The sequence below is a fragment of the Castor canadensis genome, chromosome 9 (assembly GCF_047511655.1).
Source record: "Castor canadensis chromosome 9, mCasCan1.hap1v2, whole genome shotgun sequence".
Lineage (NCBI taxonomy): Eukaryota > Metazoa > Chordata > Mammalia > Rodentia > Castoridae > Castor > Castor canadensis.
The window spans coordinates 18,765,661-18,786,923 of NC_133394.1; the positions used below are offsets into that span (position 1 = coordinate 18,765,661).

Genomic DNA, 21,263 nt, shown 5'->3' on the forward strand with positions numbered 1-21,263 from the left:
CTTCTCTTCCTACTGCTCCTAGGCCCTTGTGTGATAAACCTCCTCGCCAGGTTCATTTGCAACCGGATGGATGCTGTTAAATTACAGTACCAAAGATTGCCCCTAGATGACTTCCCCGAAACGGTCATAAGGGATTATGATGGATAAGAGGAGGGAAAGATAAGGAAACCCAGAGAGAGATCAAAGCCGGGGAAAGGATCAAAGACGGGGCCCCTGTATCCAGCTATCCCACCAGAAATTGCGGTGATATATTGTAACCTTGAACAGCTAACTGGCATGTCTGCTTCTGCACTCCCTGCTTGCTTGCTTGCTGCTGCTTTTCTCAGTATAAAAACCTCAACTACCCTGAGCTAGTGGCCTGCTCCATTTTGGAGATATCCAGGTGCTGGTCCACTAGTGAAATAAACCTTCCTTTCCTCCATCCACCTGGGTTTGAGTCTTGTTTCTCGCTGGTCTGGTGATTTTCCCGCAACAATGGGACTAAAGATTTTGGAAGATGGTCCTAAAGGGTCTGGGTAGGAGGAGGTAGGGGCTGGAAGCTAGGACGGAAGGGGTTTTAAGATTTAAGGCTTAGCCAGTGGTAGTGAGGAGTTCACTGAGGTGCTGGGATTCTTGTGGCTGTGCAGGGAGTTAATCACTCCCAAGTAGATCAAAACAGCAAATCAAGACCACTGAGAAGAGCCCTTGGCATTCAACGTGTCTGCCAGGCCTGACCAGTCACAGATTTGGGATTCCAAAGAGGCTTTCAACATGAGCGATCAGAACGGGGACGATTTTATTGCTTAAGAAGAAAAGGAAGATACGCGGGCCTCACTGCATCTCTCTGGATGCCATGATGAACGAGGCTCTAGGTGCCACCAATTGCACCATGCTTCTCGAGAGGTTTGGTGAGGAGTTAAATGGCACGGGTCCTGAAGATGTTATTGGGAATGCTTTTGTCTACTTTGATGAAGTCACCTGGCCCCGTTCAGGAGGATTGCCTGAGAGTGCAGCTGCCAAGGACAGATCAGTTGACAGATGAGGTCATGGAGGAGCTGCACAGAGAAGCACCTATGACAAATGGGAATTTCAATGACATGAAGTTCATTTGCACCCTTAACATGGAGCACAAGACAAAGATGACTGAAAAGAACTGCAAATTCCAGCCAGAAGCTGGGCCAGCAGTGAGCCTGTATTCCCAGCTGCTCGGGAAGTGGAAGTGGGAGGACCATTTAAGCCCAGGGGTTGAGACTACCTGGACAACATAATCAGACCTCATCTCAAAAAAAGAAAAAGTGGTATGTTCCTTGTTGCCACCTTGCGTACTTTTGAGATTTTTCTCTTAGGCCCTATCCCATGTCCTTACCGTCACAGCTTTTCTTTTTCTTGTATTCTTATCCATTTTTGGCACACATTTAAAAAAAATTTTTGATATGTTTTTTGCAAATGCAGTCCCCCACTGTCACAAATTATGCAGTCAACTTTTCCACATTTGGGGAAATCACAGGGGTCAGCACTTGTGGAGTACAATGGAAACATCTCACCCTGGGAAAATCTCCTTTGTGATCATGGCACCTCCCTGCTAGGTAAGTGTGGCATATGTTCCCTTCATATCAGTGGAAATGGCTGGAAGTGGGACTTTTTGGTCACTTTCTGAGTAGCAAATAGGGCAATTTAGCAGAAACCCTCGTCCCTCCCAAATTAGAGTCAATGTATATTTTCCAAAGAAAATTATTCATTTCTGAACCATAATTAAACTTTATGATATTTAAAAATAAGATTTAAAAGCTTGCCGGGAGCCTTGTGAGTAAGATTGGTTTCTCGGTTGGTCACAGGTGGTGGTGGTGTTTTTTCTTTTTTGGTCAGAGGGGAAGTTAGAGAAGGAACTCAGCAAACCACTGGATGAGTACCAAACCTGCACAGACCAGAAGTATTCCAGAGGCTACACTCCTGAGCTATCTGACCAGGCTGTGCTTGGTTAAACCCTTACAGGTCAGAAGGTGTGGTGGTGAATGTCTGTAATCCCGGCACTCAGGAGGAGGCTGAGGCAGGAGGAGCATGAGTTTGAGGCTGGCCTGAGCTACATAGTGAGGCTCTGTCAAAAAACCACAAAAAAAGGAAAATAAACAAGAGCACCATGGTTAAAAAAAATTGGAGGGGGGGTAGTTACAAAAATTGAAAAATCTGTTGATTTTACCCCCACCACTTTGATTTTGCGGTGCTGGGGGTGGAAGGAACCCTGGGTGTCCCACTGTGCACTCTTCACTTAAAAAAAAAAAATGGCACCCTCAATGGCTCACGTCTGTAATCCTAGCTACTTGGGAGGCTGAGATCTGGAAGACCGTAGTTCAAGGTCAGCCCGACAAACAGTTTGGAGACCCCATCCCCAAAGCAACCAGAGCAAAATGGAATGGAAGTGTGGCTCAAGCGGTAGGGCGCCTGCTTTGCAAGCGCAAAATCCTGAGTTCAAACCCAAGTCCCTCCAAAAAAAAAACCAAAACAACAACAAAAAAAAAAACCCAACAGAAAAACCCCAATGTATAACAGACGTGTAGGAAAACACACAACACAAATAAGCTTACATCTTGATGAATGTTCACAAAACCCCCATACCTAAGGCTAACCAGCTTCCACAGCGGCAAGCAGAATGAACATCACTAGCACCCCCGGAATTACTTAATCCCACTAACAACCCTAGGAGGGAGCTAGCGTTACTGTCCCCATTTTGCATATGAGGGAACTGAAGGCTAGCCGGGTCACTAGGCTCAGTACTGTTGAAAGTGGCATTTGAACTTGAACTTGCGGTCTGATTTCAAAGCCTGTGCTCTCGGGAAGAAGCAGCTTTGAACGGTGCTGAGCGAGCGTCTCTTTCTGAAGAAACTTCCCACCGTCAGGGGGACAGAAACCACCAGGTAAGCGAAATTCGCACCTCCCCCAGGTGGATGCCCACGTGTCCAGAGCGCGGCCTCCGCACACACGAGGGCGCTGTCGCAGCTGCACCAGTCGCAGGGCTGCTCTGTCTATTATCGCGAGATCTTAAAGACGGAACGGCGAAAGAGCAAGAGTCACGTATACGACGCGCCCCGCCCCGTACGCCTAAGTTCTCGCGCGAGTTGTACTTCCGCCCTTTTGGCTCTCTGAGCGGCACCATGGCGGTCGGCAAGAACAAGCGCCTTACAAAAGGCGGCAAAAAGGGAGCCAAGAAGAAAGTGTAAGTGGCGACTGTTCTGAGTCCCTGCTCTTTGGGGTCCTGTTAGAACCGGCCGGCGGGCTCTAGGAGTCCGTGCGGGCCGGATGGCGGGGATGCGGGTCGGATTGCGCGGACCGTGTCTGGATGCCGGGTCCGGACGCGATGTCGCGGCCGACTCGATGCTGGTGTGTGGCGCGTTGTGGGCTTGCGGGTTTCCCTGCTTTTTGAGGCCACTCCGAGAGCTATGGTCTGGGTGCATGCAGGACGCCGCTCCCCGAGTCTGCGTGGCCCGTGGAACCTGGGAACTCGCGAGGCCCAGAGGGTTTAACCAGAGAAGGTCGCATGGAGGGCACTGGAGGTGTGTAGCGGAGGACAGTGGGATGGAGATCTGGCGTGGGGTCCGGACAGTGACGCGGGGCGCCCCTCGGTCCACTGCGAGGAAAGCCATCTGCTCTAGTATTCAGGTTGCCGGGAGTTGGTGTTAGCAGAAGTATTTATGTGCTTTGCAGTGAAACTTAAAGGCGTTTTTTAAATTTTTAAATCCAGGGTTGATCCATTTTCTAAGAAAGATTGGTATGATGTGAAAGCACCGGCCATGTTCAATATAAGGAACATTGGAAAGACGCTCGTCACGAGGACTCAAGGAACCAGTGAGCATCGTATAGCTTGTGTTTTGAGTTGGGGCATGTGTAATGTAGCAGGCATCTGGTCTACTATTCCTCCTGTGGTGGAGGACTTGAGGGAAATGTCAACCCGATGGTTGCAGGTTTGGCGTCTGGTTCTTGTTTTTGGTATACAAAACTTGGAGACACCCAAGGAGGCACATTTAGAATTTTCCATGAAAATGCACAGGTGGGCACTGCCAATAAGTCATTGAGGCCTAGATGGGTTTAATAACAGGTTATATTCTGTACTGTTAACTTTTTTTTTTGTGGTATTAGGGTTTGAACTCAGGCCCTCATGCTTGCTAGGCAGGCACTCTACCGTTTGAGTCACTTCCCCATTCCTTTTTCTGTGTTGGATATTTTTAGGATAGGGTCTCATGAGCTATTTGCCTGGCTGACTTGGAACCTTGATCCTCCTGATCTCTGTGCCCCAAGTAGCTAGGATTGCAGAGTAGCTGGGATTAAGTGAGCCACTGGTGCTTGGGCATGCTCTTGTAGGCTTGACTTTGCTTGTGTGGACCCTGCTATTAATACAACATTGATTCTTGTTTTGTAGAAATTGCATCTGATGGCCTCAAGGGTCGTGTGTTTGAAGTGAGTCTTGCTGATCTGCAGAATGATGAAGTTGCATTTAGAAAATTCAAGCTAATTACTGAGGATGTTCAGGGCAAAAACTGCCTGACTAACTTCCATGGCATGGATCTTACTCGTGACAAAATGTGTTCCATGGTCAAAAAATGGCAGGTAAGATCAGAAACTGCACTGGAGTGCATAGTGGTCTGGGGTGCATGACCAAGGATGTAATGATAGGAAGGAGCACATCCGTGTAATGGAGACTTAGATATCATTTTAAATCCTTCATTGTTTTCTTGCTAGTATTACATGCTAACTCTGAGTTGGCCATTCCTGAGCTTGCATCAGTGAGCAAGCCATGATTGTCCTATTTTACACATTTAAATTGAATCCAAGATTTAATGTTGTGTTTTCATCAAGAGTATTTTTGACTTGTTAGGCAGTTTTGTCTTAAGAATCTAGCCTTGGTGTAGGGAATTTATAGCGCAGCTCAGGCTAGCCTTCTGATTTCGTCTGGCAATAGAGTGTAATGCAGAGTCTGTACTGTGGGTTTGGATTCATGGATCCAGTTCCCATTTGTGTTCTCCTTGGAAAGTAACTTAAGCTTGCTTAGTCTTTGTCTATAAAATGGAGAGAAGAATATCAGTTCATTGAATTGTGAAGGTGAATAAAAGACCCATATAAATGTGCTTAGCATAGTGCCTGACACGGAAAGCACTAGGCAGACAGTATCGTGTCAGGAAATTATAAGCTGACTATCTAGTTGAGGGATATTTTGTATATGGGAATGAATGATGACAAAATGTTTCGGTCCCAAATGACACATACTGATTATACCGTTACATTTGCTTCTGACATTCCCCTAAGGTTTTATGCATTTCTGGAAATAGTTGACTTGTTTATTGTTTTAGTATGTTCTTTTCCTTTTCTGTATTGCTAGAGATTAGATATGTTCATTTTTTTAAAGCTAAAGATACATGAGTTACAAAATCTGAAGAGAGCAAGTCAGTTTTTGTCACTGCTTAAGATTTTTAAATTAAAGTTTAGGCAATATGGTCACTAATGGATTTTAGTTATTTTAGTTCTAGTTTGGAACATAAAGTGTCCTTATACAGTGCCTGTTTAGAATGCTTTTTTTCTTTTTAAAGATGAAGTCATAAGTGTAGATGGCCATACAGCAGTCTTAGGAATCCTCTTAGAATTTATTTTCCTCTTAATTTGCACTTTTCTTAATAATGAGAGTCAGGCTCTTAAAGGTTTAAATATATATGTAGTAAATGTGGGTGTGGGTACAGTTGAGATGATAGTGGGATTAGAGGAGACAGGAAGATAGTTGAGAGAACTTCGCATTTAATTGAAAAGATAGAATTTGGGCTGGGCACTGGTGGCTCATGGCTGTAGTCCTAGCTTCTTGGAATGTTGACATCAGGTTCATGGTTCTGGCCAGCCCAGGCCCATCTCCAAAATAACCAGAGCAAAATTGACTGGAGGTGTGGCTTATGTGGTAGAGCATGTCTGAAAGTCTGAATTCAAACCCCAGTCCCACCAAAAAAAAAAAAAATCCCCAAAAAAACCAAACCAGAGAATTTGGGGATCCTTAGTAAGTTCACTTGAAGGAGGTTAATTCTGTAAACTAGATATTTATATAATGGTACTTTATGTTGTATATTAGAACTTGAGAGGTAGAAATTGATACTAAACCTGTTAATTCTGACATTTACTTTTTCATTCTAGACCATGATTGAAGCTCATGTTGATGTTAAGACTACCGATGGGTATTTGCTTCGTCTGTTCTGTGTTGGTTTTACTAAAAAACGCAATAACCAGATACGCAAGACTTCTTATGCTCAGCACCAGCAGGTCCGCCAAATTCGGAAGAAGATGATGGAAATCATGACCCGAGAGGTGCAGACAAATGACCTGAAGGAAGTGGTTAATAAATTGTAAGTATTTATCTAATCGTGTCTCAGATGAGGGGTGGTATGAGACAAGATGGAATTGGACCTTTAAATGAAAGTGTTGAGTGCTCAGTGAGACAATCTTTTTTTTTGGTTGAAGCTATCTCACAGCAGTGAGACTCTGATGGACAGAAAACGTTAAGCAACTTCGTTACAAAATAACTAGATAGATTACACAATTAATATATGGGAATACATGATGAGAAAATGTTTCGGTCCCAGATGATGTCCGATGATAACTGTTACATTTTTCTGATGTTCCCATGCTGTGTACAGATGAAGAGGGTGATGGAAAAGGCATAAGGCTCAGAAGGCTTAGATAATAATTTGGCTCTGGTTGTATGTATAGTTGAGACAATCTGTGCTTACTCATAAAGGAACAGTAATATAGTTACCCTAATTTAGGGTTTTATGGAGTACCATAGTAGGTGCTTTTTGTGTGGGTTTCTTTGCATTTAAAGGAAATGACTTAGAGAAACCAGACCTTTGTGGGTTTTTTTTTTTCTCTTTTCACTAATTTATCATTGCTAATGGTTTGCAGGATTCCAGACAGCATTGGGAAAGACATAGAAAAGGCTTGCCAGTCTATTTATCCACTTCATGATGTCTTCGTCAGAAAAGTAAAAATGCTCAAGAAGCCCAAGTTTGAATGTAAGTGAGAAATCCTAGAATTCCTGAGAAAGAAAATCGTGGAACCAAATAACTGATTTTTTTTTTTTAGACCTTTTTTTTTCCCCTCTTTTGTCCATATAGTATTGATGATCATTGTTTCAAGATACATCGTATAATCTTTTTTTTCTTTCTTTTTAGTGGGAAAACTCATGGAGCTTCATGGTGAAGGTAGTAGTTCTGGAAAAGCTACAGGTGACGAGACAGGTGCTAAAGTCGAACGAGCTGATGGCTATGAACCACCAGTCCAAGAATCTGTCTAAAAGTTCAGATTTTTAATAGTGGCAAATAAAACATCCTATTTGTGAAGGTTTGCTTCTGAGCATTCTTTTTACATCAGATAGTTTGGTGAATCACATTTGATCACACCTACTGAATGTCTGACACGTTACGGATTTTATACATTAAGTAGTTAAAAAAAATGTACAGCACCGGCTTTGCAAGCGTGAAGCACTGAGTTCAAACCCTAGTCCCACCAAAAGGGGGAAATACAGTTTTTATCCTACCTTATACTCCACAGATACTTTTTGTGGCAGTACTGAGATTTGAACTCAGGGCCTCACACTTGCTAGGCAGGCACTCTTACCACTTGAGCCACTCCACCAGCCATCTTTGTTACGGGTTTTTTTTGAGATAGGGTCTCAAGAACTGTTTCCTGGGCTGTCTTTGATCTGCATTCCTTATTTCTGTCTCCTAAGTAGCTAGGATTATAGGCGTGAGCCACTAGCACCCAGCCAGATACTCTCTACGTAGGACCACCGCTGACAGAACAGGTAAAATCTGGCATATGCTTGCCCCACTGTTTCCTACCAAGTTTTCAGTTAGACCATGTCAGCATTGAGCATGTGGTCATTACCTGTTATACTCTCCCTCTTGGCCTTCATTTGGTCTCAGTGCTATCACTTGTTAGTGCTCAACACCAGTCTTAACTCACTATATACTCAGGCTGGGCTTCAAATAAACAATCCTCTTGCCTCATCCTCTCCAGTGCTGGGATTGCAAGTGTCTACCAGCACACCTGGCTGTAATTTTTTGCCCAGGGTGCCCTTGAACTCGTCCTTAAGTTATTCTCTTGCTTCCTGGGTAGCTGGGACTGTAGGCACACACTGAGACCCAGTTTCTCAAAATCTGTTTTTCTGCATGATGGGTTGGCTGTAGGCTACATCTTGCTAGTTTCTGCTTTTGTGTGTCCTGCAGACTGAAAATAGTTTTTCCATTTCTGTAGGTGAGAAAATGACAGTATGTATGAAATTCAGTTTTGTTTTTTTTTTTTTTGGGCAATACCAGAGTTTGAATTCAGGACCTCGTTCTTGCTAGGCAGGCACTCTTCTCACGAGCAATTTCACCAGCTTTTTTTGTGTTGGTACTTTTGGGATGGGGTCTCTAGAACTGTTTGCCCAGCTGGTTTCAAACTTCGATCCTCCTAATCTCTATCTCCTGAGTTGCTTGGATTACAGGCATGAGCCACTGATGCCCAGCTATGAAATTCAAACTCAAGTTTCTACAAATGAAGTTTTATTGGAACACAGTCATCACACTCATCCTTAAATACTGTCAGTTGCTACTTTTTTGTACAATGGTAGATGAGTAGTTGCCATAGAGACCATGTGTAGTACACTCATCTCTTCACATCAAGGTGTGTAGCATACTGCAAGCTGCAGTGATGCAACACTGAGATGTTCTAAGTGATGGGATTATCTATATCTTTAAAAGTGAAGTATAAAATACCATAACAAGCCAACATTGACAGTGGGAATTCGAAGTTGATTCTGGTAATGGGAATCATGAACTTGGAACCCTAATGTGAAGTTTTTTTTTTTTTCCAGTATTGGTATTTGAACTTAGGGCCTACACCTTGAGCCACTCCACCAGACCTTTTCTGTGATGGATTTTTCAAGGTAGGGTCTCATGGAACTATTTGCCAGGGGTGGCTTTAAACCAACATCCTCCTGATCTCTGCCTCCTGACTAGCTAGGATTACAGGCATGAGCCACCAGTGCCATGCTAATCAAGTGAAGTCTTATATGGTCAAAAAAAAAAAAAAAAAAACTAAACCAAAACAAAATAAATTATAATGGTTTGAACTTCGTTAATAGAGGTTTTGTGGAAATTTTATCCTTTTGTTACATGCCTGTATAATACCCTCAGTTTTGCCTCCTGGCTAACAAATCCTAAAATATCTGCCTTTCACAGAAAAAGTTTGCCAGTGCCTGCTATAAATAAGGACATAAAGCTCCCAAATTTAACTGGCAAAACTCAGTGAGGAAAAAGGTTTTAAAGGTGGCACCGTGGATGTCTGCCTAGTGTCAGCTGTTGATGTGGCTCAGGTGACTTCTGCACTTCCCAAAGTCTGAACTGGTTGGCATCCTGTGGGATGCCAGTTGGGGGGGTGGGACCAACATGGAGTCCAGTAAGCAGAGTAGCAGAAGCTCTGTTAATGTGTGGTCAGACCAGCTGCTTAAAAAGTTAGGGTGAATGTATATCACCCTATACCAAGATTAACTCAAAATGGATCAAGGATCTTAATATCAGACCCCAAACTCTTAAGTTGATACAAGAAAGAGTAGGAAATACTCTGGAGTTAGTAGGTATAGGTAAGAACTTTCTCAATGAAACCCCAGCAGCACAGCAACTAAGAGCATAGATAAATGGGACCTCATAAAACTAAAAAGCTTCTGTTCATCAAAAGAAATGGTCTCTAAACTGAAGAGAACACCCACAGAGTGGGAGAAAATATTTGCCAACTATACATCAGACAAAGAACTGATACCAGAATATACAGGGAACTTAAAAAATTCTCCCAAAACTAATGAACCAATAAAGAAATGGGCAAGTGAACTAAACAGAACTTTCTCAAGAGAAGAAATTCAAATGGCCAGAAAACACATGAAAAAATGCTCACCATCTCTAGCAATAAAGGAAATGCAAATTAAAACCACGCTAAGATTCCACCTCACCCCTGTCAGAATAGCCATCATCAGCAACACCACCACCAACAGGTGTTGGCGAGGATGCGGGGAAAAAGGAACCCTCTTACACTGTTGGTGGGAATGTAGACTAGTACAACCACTCTGGAAAAAAATTTGGAGGCTACTTAAAAAGCTGGACATCGATCTACCATTTGATCCAGCAATACCACTCTTGGGGATATACCCAAAAGACTTACTCCAGAGGCACCTGCACATCCATGTTTATTGCGGCACTATTCACAATAGCCAAGTTATGGAAACAGCCAAGATGCCCCAGCACTGACGAATGGATTAAGAAAATGTGGTATCTATACACAATGGAATTTTATGCAGCCATGAAGAAGAACGAAATGTTATCATTCGCTGGTAAATGGATGGAATTGGAGAACATCATTCTGAGTGAGGTTAGCCTGGCTCAAAAGACCAAAAATCGTATGTTCTCCCTCATATGTGGACATTAGATCAAGGGCAAACACAACAAGGGGATTGGACTATGAGCACATGATAAAAGCGAGAGCACACAGGGAGGGGTGAGGATAGGTAAGACACCTAAAAAACTAGCTAGCATTTGTTGCCCTTAATGCAGAGAAACTAAAGCAGATACCTTAAAGCAACTGAGGCCAATAGGAAAAGGGGAACAGGTACTAGAGAAAAGGTTAGATCAAAAAGAATTAACCTAGAAGGTAACACCCACGCACAGGAAATCAATGTGAGTCAATGCCCTGTATAGCTATCCTTATCTCAACCAGCAAAAACCCTTGTTCCTTCCTATTATTGCTTATACTCTCTCTACAACAAAATTAGAAATAAGGGCAAAATAGTTTCTGCTGGGTATTGGGGGGGGAGAGGGAGGGGGCGGAGTGGGTGGTAAGGGAGGGGGTGGGGGCGGGGGGAGAAATGAACCAAGCCTTGTATGCACATATGAATAATAAAAGAAAAATGAAAAAAAAAATAAACTACTAAAAAAAAAAATAAACTACCAAGTGCTAGGATTACAGGCATGCACCACCACATCAGCTCTTGCCTTGTTTTGAGATGAGGTCTATACTGTGTTACCCAGGCTAACCCTGGCCCCCTGGACTCCATTGATCCTCCTCCCTCTGCCTTCTGACTACCTGAGATTGTGACACTGCATCTGGCTTCTGCTGCTAAATGTGAGGTTGATGTGTAATGTGCTCAAAGTTTCAGAGGAGATAACTTCCTTTAGAATACTGTTAGAAAAGTGTTAATGGAACAAACTGCTGCCATTTGTTACCAGTATAGGGGTGGAGATCAGTCACAAGTCCTACTCTCTCATGTCTACGTTTCCACTACATAAAAGCTAACGCCCTACTGTGTGACAAGCCAGACTCAACTTCATAGGCCTTGACTGGTTCTATCATACTGCTACTAACGAGTGTCTGATAAACTCCAACAAAATTTAGGAGTCCAGACTGAGGGAGTTGTTTAAGTGGTAGAGCACCTGCCTAGCAAGCATGAGGCCCTTGAGTTGGAACCCCAGTACCACAAAATAAGTTAATTAATTAATTCAGGGGCCCGTTCAGTGTGTAGTTTCCTGTGATGGTGTGGGTGGATTCGCAGAGCTTAATCCCTCCGGCAATGTAGGGACAACTTGTCTCTAACCCATGGCCACACAAAAGGAAGCCCAGCCACCCTATTGGAAGCTTGGAGTGTTGGAAATCATGCGCCTTACTCAACAGACCTTCTAAGATCAAGTAAAAATGGGGAGTTAGGAGAGGCAGCAGGCTTAGCCTCATCTGGATTTTGCATGAACTGGTGTGTTAGCTTTCTGTTATTGTAGCAGATATGTTAGATGAATCAACTTATAAGAGGAAAGCTTTATTTTGGGTCACAGTTCTGGAGGTTTCAATCTATGACCAATTGGCCCTGTTGCTTTGGGCCTGTGTTGGTACATCATGGCAGGAGAGCATGGTAGAAGAGGCCCATCTACCTCATGGCTGTGTACAAGAGGAGAGACGAGAAGAGAAGGGGCCCACAAGCCCCTTTGGGGGAACACCCCCAGTGATCTAAAACATCCCACTAGGCCCCATCTCTTAAAGGCTCCCCTACCTTGCAATAGCTCCCTTGGCCAAAACTCCACATACGTACCTTTGGAAGACACTCCAGGTCCAAACTATTGCAAGCAGAAGCAGTAAATTTTGGAAAGCCATTTATCTCCCACTCCACATACACAAGTGTACTTGCTGGCCCACTGGTGACCTCACTTAGCAGAGATCCCCTAAATAACTGGGCCCAACCCACTGGTGGCTCAACTAAACTAAAAACTGGGGTTCAACCTCATCACAAGCTGTGCAGAAGTGAGCGTGGTCACTGCTCAGTGGGCAGAATTCAGTGGTGTTCTCAGAGATCCATCAAGTCAGTGTTCCTTTTGATGAACCTTGTGCTGACTCACCTGTTACCAATGACAATATACCAAAGACTACAGACATCAGAAACACCCCTTTTTTGGGTTGTAAATTGTGGAAGTAAATAGTGGCTGTGCATTGGACTGTCTAGGTCACTCATGGACGCGACTGTGATCAATGCTTGTTGTCTGACACAACACTGGTTTCAAGATGCTGATCAAGTTGACACCACCCAGCTCCCCAAAATAGCAACGCATCATCCCCCATGGACAAGGTACACAGTAAAGAACCCTTTCTCAGGCATGGCAAAAGTTGGTGCATTTGTCTGGAGGCCAAAGGGGCTGAAATACACAGGGCATAGGCCCCACTTGATCCTGACAAATTGACTACATTGGACCTTCGGCCTCCTCCCAGGTGACAAACAGTGCCTCACTGCTGACACATTTTTAGTCAGCCTGATGAACTGACTGGCCATGCAACTGTAGCTCTTTTTTTTTTTTCATTTTTCTTTTATTATTCATATGTGCATACAAGGCTTGGTTCATTTCTCCCCCCGCCCCCACCCCCTCCCTTACCACCCACTCCGCCCCCTCCCTCTCCCCCCCCAATACCCAGCAGAAACTATTTTGCCCTTATTTCTAATTTTGTTGTAGAGAGAGTATAAGCAATAATAGGAAGGAACAAGGGTTTTTGCTGGTTGAGATAAGGATAGCTATACAGGGCATTGACTCACATTGATTTCCTGTGCGTGGGTGTTACCTTCTAGGTTAATTCTTTTTGATCTAACCTTTTCTCTAGTACCTGTTCCCCTTTTCCTATTGGCCTCAGTTGCTTTAAGGTATCTGCTTTAGTTTCTCTGCATTAAGGGCAACAAATGCTATCTAGTTTTTTAGGTGTCTTACCTATCCTCACCCCTCCCTTGTGTGCTCTCGCTTTTATCATGTGCTCAAAGTCCAATCCCATTGTTGTGTTTGCCCTTGATCTAATGTCCACATATGAGGGAGAACATACGATTTTTGGTCTTTTGAGCCAGGCTAACCTCACTCAGAATGATGTTCTCCAATTCCATCCATTTACCAGCGAATGATAACATTTCGTTCTTCTTCATGGCTGCATAAAATTCCATTGTGTATAGATACCACATTTTCTTAATCCATTCATCAGTGCTGGGGCATCTTGGCTGTTTCCATAACTTGGCTATTGTGAATAGTGCCGCAATAAACATGGATGTGCAGGTGCCTCTGGAGTAACAGTCTTTTGGGTATATCCCCAAGAGTGGTATTGCTGGATCAAATGGTAGATCGATGTCCAGTTTTTTAAGTAGCCTCCAAATTTTTTTCCAGAGTGGTTGTACTAGTCTACATTCCCACCAACAGTGTAAGAGGGTTCCTTTTTCCCCGCATCCTCGCCAACACCTGTTGGTGGTGGTGTTGCTGATGATGGCTATTCTGACAGGGGTGAGGTGGAATCTTAGCGTGGTTTTAATTTGCATTTCCTTTATTGCTAGAGATGGTGAGCATTTTTTCATGTGTTTTCTGGCCATTTGAATTTCTTCTTTTGAGAAAGTTCTGTTTAGTTCACTTGCCCATTTCTTTATTGCAACTGTAGCTCTTGAAACTAATGTCATGTTGTGTGGGTCTTCTAGACTATTTGCAGTCTGACCATGGGGGCCTTTTGTCACAATGAGCCAAAGTGCAATTATTTGAACATTTCATGCTCCCTACCATCCACAGGTATCTGGCATTGTTGGGCATTAGAGGTTTTCAAGTAGCCCACCTTTCCCTCCTGTTCTACACAACCTGAGTAAGGTGGTTGGGTCACAGACTATGACAATCCCCAGAAAGGGATTTTTCTCTTCTTTGCTGCCTCCTGGGTAATAAATAGGAAAAAAGAACTGGGTGAAAGAAGGGGACAATGAGGGAAAAGCTTGAGTTAGAGGTGGCACTTCTGTGGCATAGAGAAAAGCAATGACCTTGGCACCTGGCAAAAAATACCTGAGGCCCCAGGAGTGAGGGAAGGGGAACATTAATGCACAATTTGTTCCCTAGATCATGGATTCCCAACCCTGGCATGATTGATATTTTAGGCCAGACAATTCACTGTGGAGAGGGAGCTGTCCTGTATTTTGTACATTTAGCAGTATTGCTGGCCTTCACCCACTAGATAGATGCCAGTGGCATCCTCCTCTCCCTTGGCTGTGACAGAAATGTCTTCAGGCATCACCAAATACCCCCAGGGGGCAGAACTGCCCAAGTCAAGTGGCAGTGCAACTGAGTGAGCCATTGCTGGGTCTTGATTCCTGTTTGTGTGCTATGACAACAGAATGCCTCATGCAGACACAATTGGTCCTGCACTGCTGTGCTGAGCCACTTGCCATCAACAGCAGTTCCCAACTATGAATGGTTTGCATTCAATCTCACTGATGATGTGCCTTGAATGGTGTCATATATGGCAGCCAAAGCTACAACTATTTAGAGACATGCCCCCCCACTCCTCCCCGCCCGACTTAACCAATGTGGTGATAATATGAATCACGTTTAACAACAAATCCTGAAATGGTCTGTGTCCTTTGGGATAATATTCTTGGCTTATCTATTGTCCCTCTAATTATTGACAATGACATCAATGTCTAGCAGATCAGTTGTGACCTTGTGCAGGTCCTAATGAATAATATCCTGGTCTTAGAATTGAGGCTGCCTAATATAAGACCAACTGGTTCCCTGGGACCCTGGAGAACATGACTGAGATCAATGCTGCAGGTTGGCCTCGCCTGCTGCTTTGAATCTTCCTGATAATAAGCCTTAATGAAACGTATGAGACAAATTAAGTGGATTTGGTGCTAGCTTCTGTTGGCCAGATTTGGAGCAGCTGTCAGAATAGTATACTCATGTAAAATTCAAGCTCAGCCAACAGTGCATCAGGTTGAGGAGTGACTTGTGAGAGAGGTGATCTGTCACAGAACCTGAGTGTCTATGCATGTCCTTGCTGAGTGTGCCAAAAATGCAATCCCTTGACTGCTCTCTGCCTGGGCCACATCTCAGGGTTTCATTTGCATCCTTGTGAGCAACCCTGAGAGATGAGGTAATGTCTCCCCCAGGAAAAAAAAGCAGGCTTGCTTCCACTTGTTGTCAAAGTAGTAAATCTTAGTGTTCCTCTCCTATAAGACAAGCCGCTGCATGATGGGTTTTTTGCAGCATCTCCTAGGGATTTAGGGGCATGGGAAGCTGACATAACTCAACTGTTAAACTCAGCTATTACTTTTGCTGTGAGTGCTGAAGTCCTTTGTTTCCGACCCAGGAGTCTCATGTCTTCTGCTAGCATCCAGGAAACTGGCAGGCTAACAATTTAGCTTGCAAAGTTGAGTAAAGCATCAAGCACTGTACAGTTCCTGACACTCCAGCATGTATCTGTTAGTCAGCTTTCTGTTGCTGTGAGAAAATTCCTGGGACAATCATTTTATAGGGAGGGAAGGTTTATTTTGATTCATGGTTTGACGGGTGGTCACTTGGTTCAGCTGCCTTTGGGACTGTGGCACACTAACATGGCAGGAACATGTGGTGGAGGAAGCTGCTTGCCTCACGGGGGCCAGTGTCCCAATATCCCCTCCAAGGGTACACTCCCTGTGACCTAACTACTCTCACTAGGCCCATTCTCTTAAGGGTTCCACTACCTCCTGAAAGCACCATTTTAGGCAGGGGACTATAACAGTCCTCTAAAATGATTTTAAAAAGAAACATAACCACAATCTTCTTAACACCTCCAAATTTCAGTAATTCTTTAATATCATTAAATAGCCAGTCACAGCAATTTAATGGGTGATTCTCTGTCAGATGTTGCTATGGTTTGGATCTAAAATGTCCTCTAAAGGCTTGGACCTCAGCCCCTGTTGCCATCAGGAGGTGGTGGAACCTTTCAAGAGGGCTCGAAGGGGGAGGAAGTTAGGTCATGGGGACATGCTTGTGAGGGAGACATTACCACCATCCCATGAGGTGATATTCCCCGCCATGCACTCCATGATGTTCTGCCTCATTACAGGCCCAAAAGCAAGGCGGCCCGCCGACCATTGACTGAAATCTTTGCGACCATGACACTAGCCTTTCCTCCTAGTAAGTTGCTTATCTCCACTATATGTTATGGTAACAGAAAGCCAACACAGATACAGAGGTCTGACAGACAATGCAAGCATGAGGGTATGAAGGTTAATGAATTTGCTGCGATCACTCATGAGGTCAAGAGAGAGCAGGTGCAGCTCCTGAAAGTCTGTGATACTATAACTGTTGTATGTCAAAAGACATACTACTACTACTACAGTAGCTGAAACACACAATACCGATAGATTGACAAAGCCTGCTGTTAATATGGGGGACTAGAACGCCTGCCTAGCAAGCATGAAGCTCTGAGTGTGCCACCCCCCCAAAAAAAAAAACCCAACCAACCAAACAAAAAAACATTGCTTGTAGAGTGTAAAATGATAGAATCACTTTGAAGAGCAGGCAGTTTCTTTCACTCCCCTCTACCCCACCTTTTCTTGGTGGGACTGAGGTTTGAACTCAGGACTTTGTGTTTACAAAGCAGGCATTCGCAAAGCAGGTGCCGTACCATTGGAGCCACACCTCCAGTCTGAAAATACAAAATTAAACATGTATCTATTCTCTGACCTAATTATTATTATTATTATTGTTACTATTCTAAAGAGACTAGGCCTCGCTGTTCATGTCACCCACGTTGGTCCCAAACTCTGCCTTCAAGAATTCTTTTGCCTCAGCTACCTGGGACTTAGGCACGAAACACTGCACCTGGCTCTGACCTAATATTTTACTCCTAGGTATGCCTCCAAGAGAAATGACATGCTACCTCCCCCACATACACAAAATCTTGTTTAAATGTTCATATCAGCTTTATTCATAGTAGATAAAAACTGGAAAAAACCCAGTAGGAGAATGGATGAATAACCTGTGGTATCCGTCCATTGAAATACCACTCAGCAGAGAAAAGGAATGAGCTGATACAACAGAAGGACTGTGCTGAGCCAAAGAAGCCAGACGAAAAGTAGATTCTACACAATTCTATTTTTATCAAGTTCAAAACCAGGCAAACTCAATCTATGAGAGATATCGGAATGGTGATTGCCTCTGGGGATGAGGCTTAGAGAGGGATACAGCTACTGATTGGAAGGGGTATGAAGGAACTTTCCAGGGAGACACAATGTCCTGTGTATTGACTGATGGCGATATGATTGTATGTAACTGTCAAAATGCACAGAACTACTTACATATCATCCATGCATTTTATATAAACTATAGCAATTAAAAAAATTGGTCACGGGCTTGCTACATTCAGGTGTCTGTCTGTCCCACTCTAAAATACACTGTTTCCTTTGTGTCTTGGGTTTCCTGGCTTCCGTGGTATTCAGGACCTGGCCACATGCTGGCTCTGCACAGTGACCTGGGCCTCACCTCCAGGAACCATGTGGCTGGATCACAATGTCCAACACCCAAGCGGTCACAGTCAGCATCACTACCATTGATGGCCTGCCAGTAGTGATCCTCATGCCAAATCCTGAGGAGGGAAATCTCTCAGTGGGTCACTTTCCTTTCTGCAGTGGGTCACCAGCTTGAGCAATTCAGCTGTGGACCTGTGGGCTCAGCTTCTTGTATGGGCTCGTCCTCACCCCCATTCTTCTCACAGAATCATGTTTCTGTGTCCATCAACTACAGTGTGGTTTGGAGGCCATCCATCCACCCACCATCCACAGGAACAACCTGCATGGAGGTGGCAGTCCCACGTGATAGGTACCTCACAGATGCACAGTGTTTGAGCACCCTGTCCGTCTGTTCCTTTCCAGCCTCACTCCCAGCCCTCACTGCAGGCAGTCTGGGCCTACATAGCCCGGCCAAGCCCTTCTGACTAAAGATGCAGGCCTCTGCCCCGCACACTCATCTGCCTCTGAGTGCTCGTACATACAAATGAATTAGGTAACTTTTTTTTGCTTTTAAATCACTCTGTGTACTATCTTAAAAACAGTGCTGATATTTTCACACATCTAAAGAGAAGTCAGTGCTTGCCTTTGGTACATCATCTTGAACTGGAGGGTTTGATAAACGCTCACAGGCCCTTGGGAAGTAATACCTGTGCTCTTTAGCTGTTGGTCACTTGGGGGTCTGGAGGACCTTGTGGGGGCCTCATAGATCCTTGAGGCAGGGGCCTCTTTCTAATCCAGCACTTCAATATGACTGGAGGGGGAATGTGGTTGTTCTGGTTTTTGAGATGGGATCTCGCTGTGTTGCCCAGGCTGGCCTCAGACTCCTGCCACAGCTTCCTAGGTAGCTGGGACTACAAGCACGTGTTACCATGCCTGGCCTGATCTTTTTATTTTAATTGTAAAGAAAAAATAAATATAGGCCAATACTTTAGTACTAAGATTGTTGGTCAGCCAAACCTACCACTCAAGAGGCAGAAAGAAGCAGGAGGGTCATGAGTTTGAGGCCAGCCTGAGCTACCTAGAGAGATCCTGTTACAAAAACACAAAAGAAAAAAAAAAAAAGATTGTTGGTCAGTTTTTGTTACAAGCAGATAGACAAGCAGTACGTAATATTACTTTCTAAATTATGATTCTGGATCATTACTTTCAAAACACATTTCATTGAATTATGGCCTAATTTCTATTATTTAAAGATAAACAATCCATGGCAATCAGAGTTTTTTTCAAAACTATCCAGAATTCATCCCAGACTCACTTTGTGCTACATCTGTCTGAAACCCAGGTTTGAGCCAGCTTGCTGTTCCCAAGAGCACAGCCATACAGACACCCTTTATAAGATGCGATGCTCCCAGCATTCAATCACTCCCTATTTAATAAGAAAAGGAAATCCTCATCAGCGAATCAACTCACATTTGCATTTCTAGGAACATCAACATAAACTGTTCACATAAAACTGAGAAGCTGACAAGACTTTTCTTCTTCTTTTTTTGACAATATTGGGAGGTTTGAACTCAGAGCCTTGTGCTTACTAGGCAGGTGCTCTACCACCTGAGCCATACCTCCAGCCCTTTTTGCCTTGATTTTTGAGAGAGGGTTTTGCTTTAGGCATGAGCAGCCTGGATGATGAGCCTCCTCTTTGTGCTCTCTTGCACAGCTGGGATGATAGGTGCACACTACCAAACCTAGCCTTTGGTTGAGATGGGGGTCTCATGAACTTTTTGTCCAGGCTGGCCTTGAATGGCAATTTTCCTGATCTCAACCTTCTTCATAGTTAGGATTACAGGTTTGAGCCATTGCACCTACCCAGGACTTTTCTTCTTGAAAGAGAAAAATTCAGAGCTTTAATGTGTTCTGTGTATTTATTTATTTCTGTTTCTTTTTTTTTTTTGTAGCTCAGACTGACTTCAAACTCACAATCTTCCTGCACGGTCTCCTGAGTGCTAGGATTCCAGGTGTACATGTATGACTTTAAGAAAAAATTTTATTAGCATAAATTAAGTGTACAAAGTGGGGTTCGTTGTGATATTTACAATATGTGTAACTCTTTTTTCCCCCGGTACTGGGGTTTGAACTCAGGGTCTCATGCTTGCTAAGTAGGTACTCTACCACTTGAGGCACTCCACCAGCCCTGTATAACTCTTTTAATCATGAGAACTGTATAAGAAGTTGCAACTTTTGCAATACAATAAGAGATCAACTCCACTGTTTAACTGGTAAGGAGAAATGTATTATTTTAACACAACAAATGGACATAGCCCTGGACTGGACACCAGTACACCTAGGCTTTACTTTTGGCTTTGCCGGTAACGTTGGGCAAATCATTTAACCTCTGCAGGTTGAACTTTGGTCCCAAGGGCTCCTCAGAGGTTAGCACAAGAAGAGCTTGCAATTAAGGGAGGAGGCCCTAGATGGTGCTGTTGTTCTGAGTGAGGCTCTGGACTCGGTCCATGAGGACAGTGAAGTAAAAAGCCATAGGTTAGAAAATGATTTCCCATTAATTCTGAATAAAATTCACTGCCTAAGAATTCATTCAATGACATTCAAAATGGCATTGAATCATGAATCACATGACCCATGTACATCTGACATTAATTAAAAGGAATAAACCATTAACGATCATATCAAAGTGAACACACTCCTATAACTGATTTAACCCTACAGAAAAATATTTTTTTCAAATGCCAGTTCTAGTAATAAATTTTGATAAATACTCTTGATTTCCAGACCTGTGATATCCATGGGCACAACAACAGATACATTACTCCTACAGACAGGTAAGTAGGGGCATCTTGTAAATAAATACACTATCTTTAGTGTTCAAAGGGTAACACTAAATGGCTTCTCCGGTTTTAACTAACAAAGATTAGGATTTGAAGTTGAGACGATGTCATGAAAGTTTAGATGATATGAAATTTTCCCAGAAGGCTCATGAGCTGAAGGCTCGGCTCTCAGCTGGTGGTGCTACTGGGAGGTGACTGGATCGTGGGATTCTATCCTCATCAATGGATTAACATATAAATCCATAGCTGAATGGGCTAGTAGGAGGTGAGGTCTGGTTGGAGGACACAGGTCACTGGGGGCAGGCCTTTAAAGGGTAGATCTTGTCCTTGGCCACTTTCTGTCTCTCTCTCCGCTTCCATGCTGCATAAATTGAGCAGCTCTGCTCCTTCAAGCTGTCTCTACCATGATGTTCTGCCTTGTCTCAGGCCCAAACCAAAGGAGCCAGCTAACCTTGGGCTGAAAACTCAGCCCAAAATAAATCTTTAAGCTGTTTATGGCAGGTATTTTGTCACAGTAATGAACAGCTGACTGACACAGGTGAACAATATTAATTTTTCACCTAAGAATCATGGAAACAAACAGAATGCATTCTTATTTATTCCCAAAGAAATTCACTGGATGTAAAAACTTA

At 43.7% G+C, this 21,263-nt stretch overlaps 1 protein-coding gene and 3 non-coding genes across 4 annotated transcripts; 3 read left to right on the plus strand and 1 right to left on the minus strand.

Moving 5' to 3' along the window:
• Positions 1-1,417: 1,417 nt before the first annotated feature.
• Positions 1,418-1,573, minus strand: LOC141411072 (U1 spliceosomal RNA). The gene has a single exon (XR_012435930.1). It is a non-coding gene; the product is annotated as a U1 spliceosomal RNA (small nuclear RNA).
• A 1,464-nt stretch (positions 1,574-3,037) lies between these two features.
• Rps3a (ribosomal protein S3A) lies at positions 3,038-7,343 on the plus strand. The gene is made up of 6 exons (XM_074041273.1): positions 3,038-3,190; positions 3,716-3,819; positions 4,391-4,578; positions 6,142-6,350; positions 6,907-7,016; positions 7,176-7,343. The coding sequence occupies exons 1-6, from the start codon at positions 3,129-3,131 to the stop codon at positions 7,295-7,297; spliced, it is 795 nt and encodes a 264-aa protein (XP_073897374.1). The 5' UTR covers positions 3,038-3,128; the 3' UTR covers positions 7,298-7,343.
• On the plus strand, positions 5,194-5,266 carry LOC141411218 (small nucleolar RNA SNORD73). The gene has a single exon (XR_012436035.1). It is a non-coding gene; the product is annotated as a small nucleolar RNA SNORD73 (small nucleolar RNA).
• Positions 6,557-6,625, plus strand: LOC141411219 (small nucleolar RNA SNORD73). The gene has a single exon (XR_012436036.1). It is a non-coding gene; the product is annotated as a small nucleolar RNA SNORD73 (small nucleolar RNA).
• Positions 7,344-21,263: the final 13,920 nt, after the last annotated feature.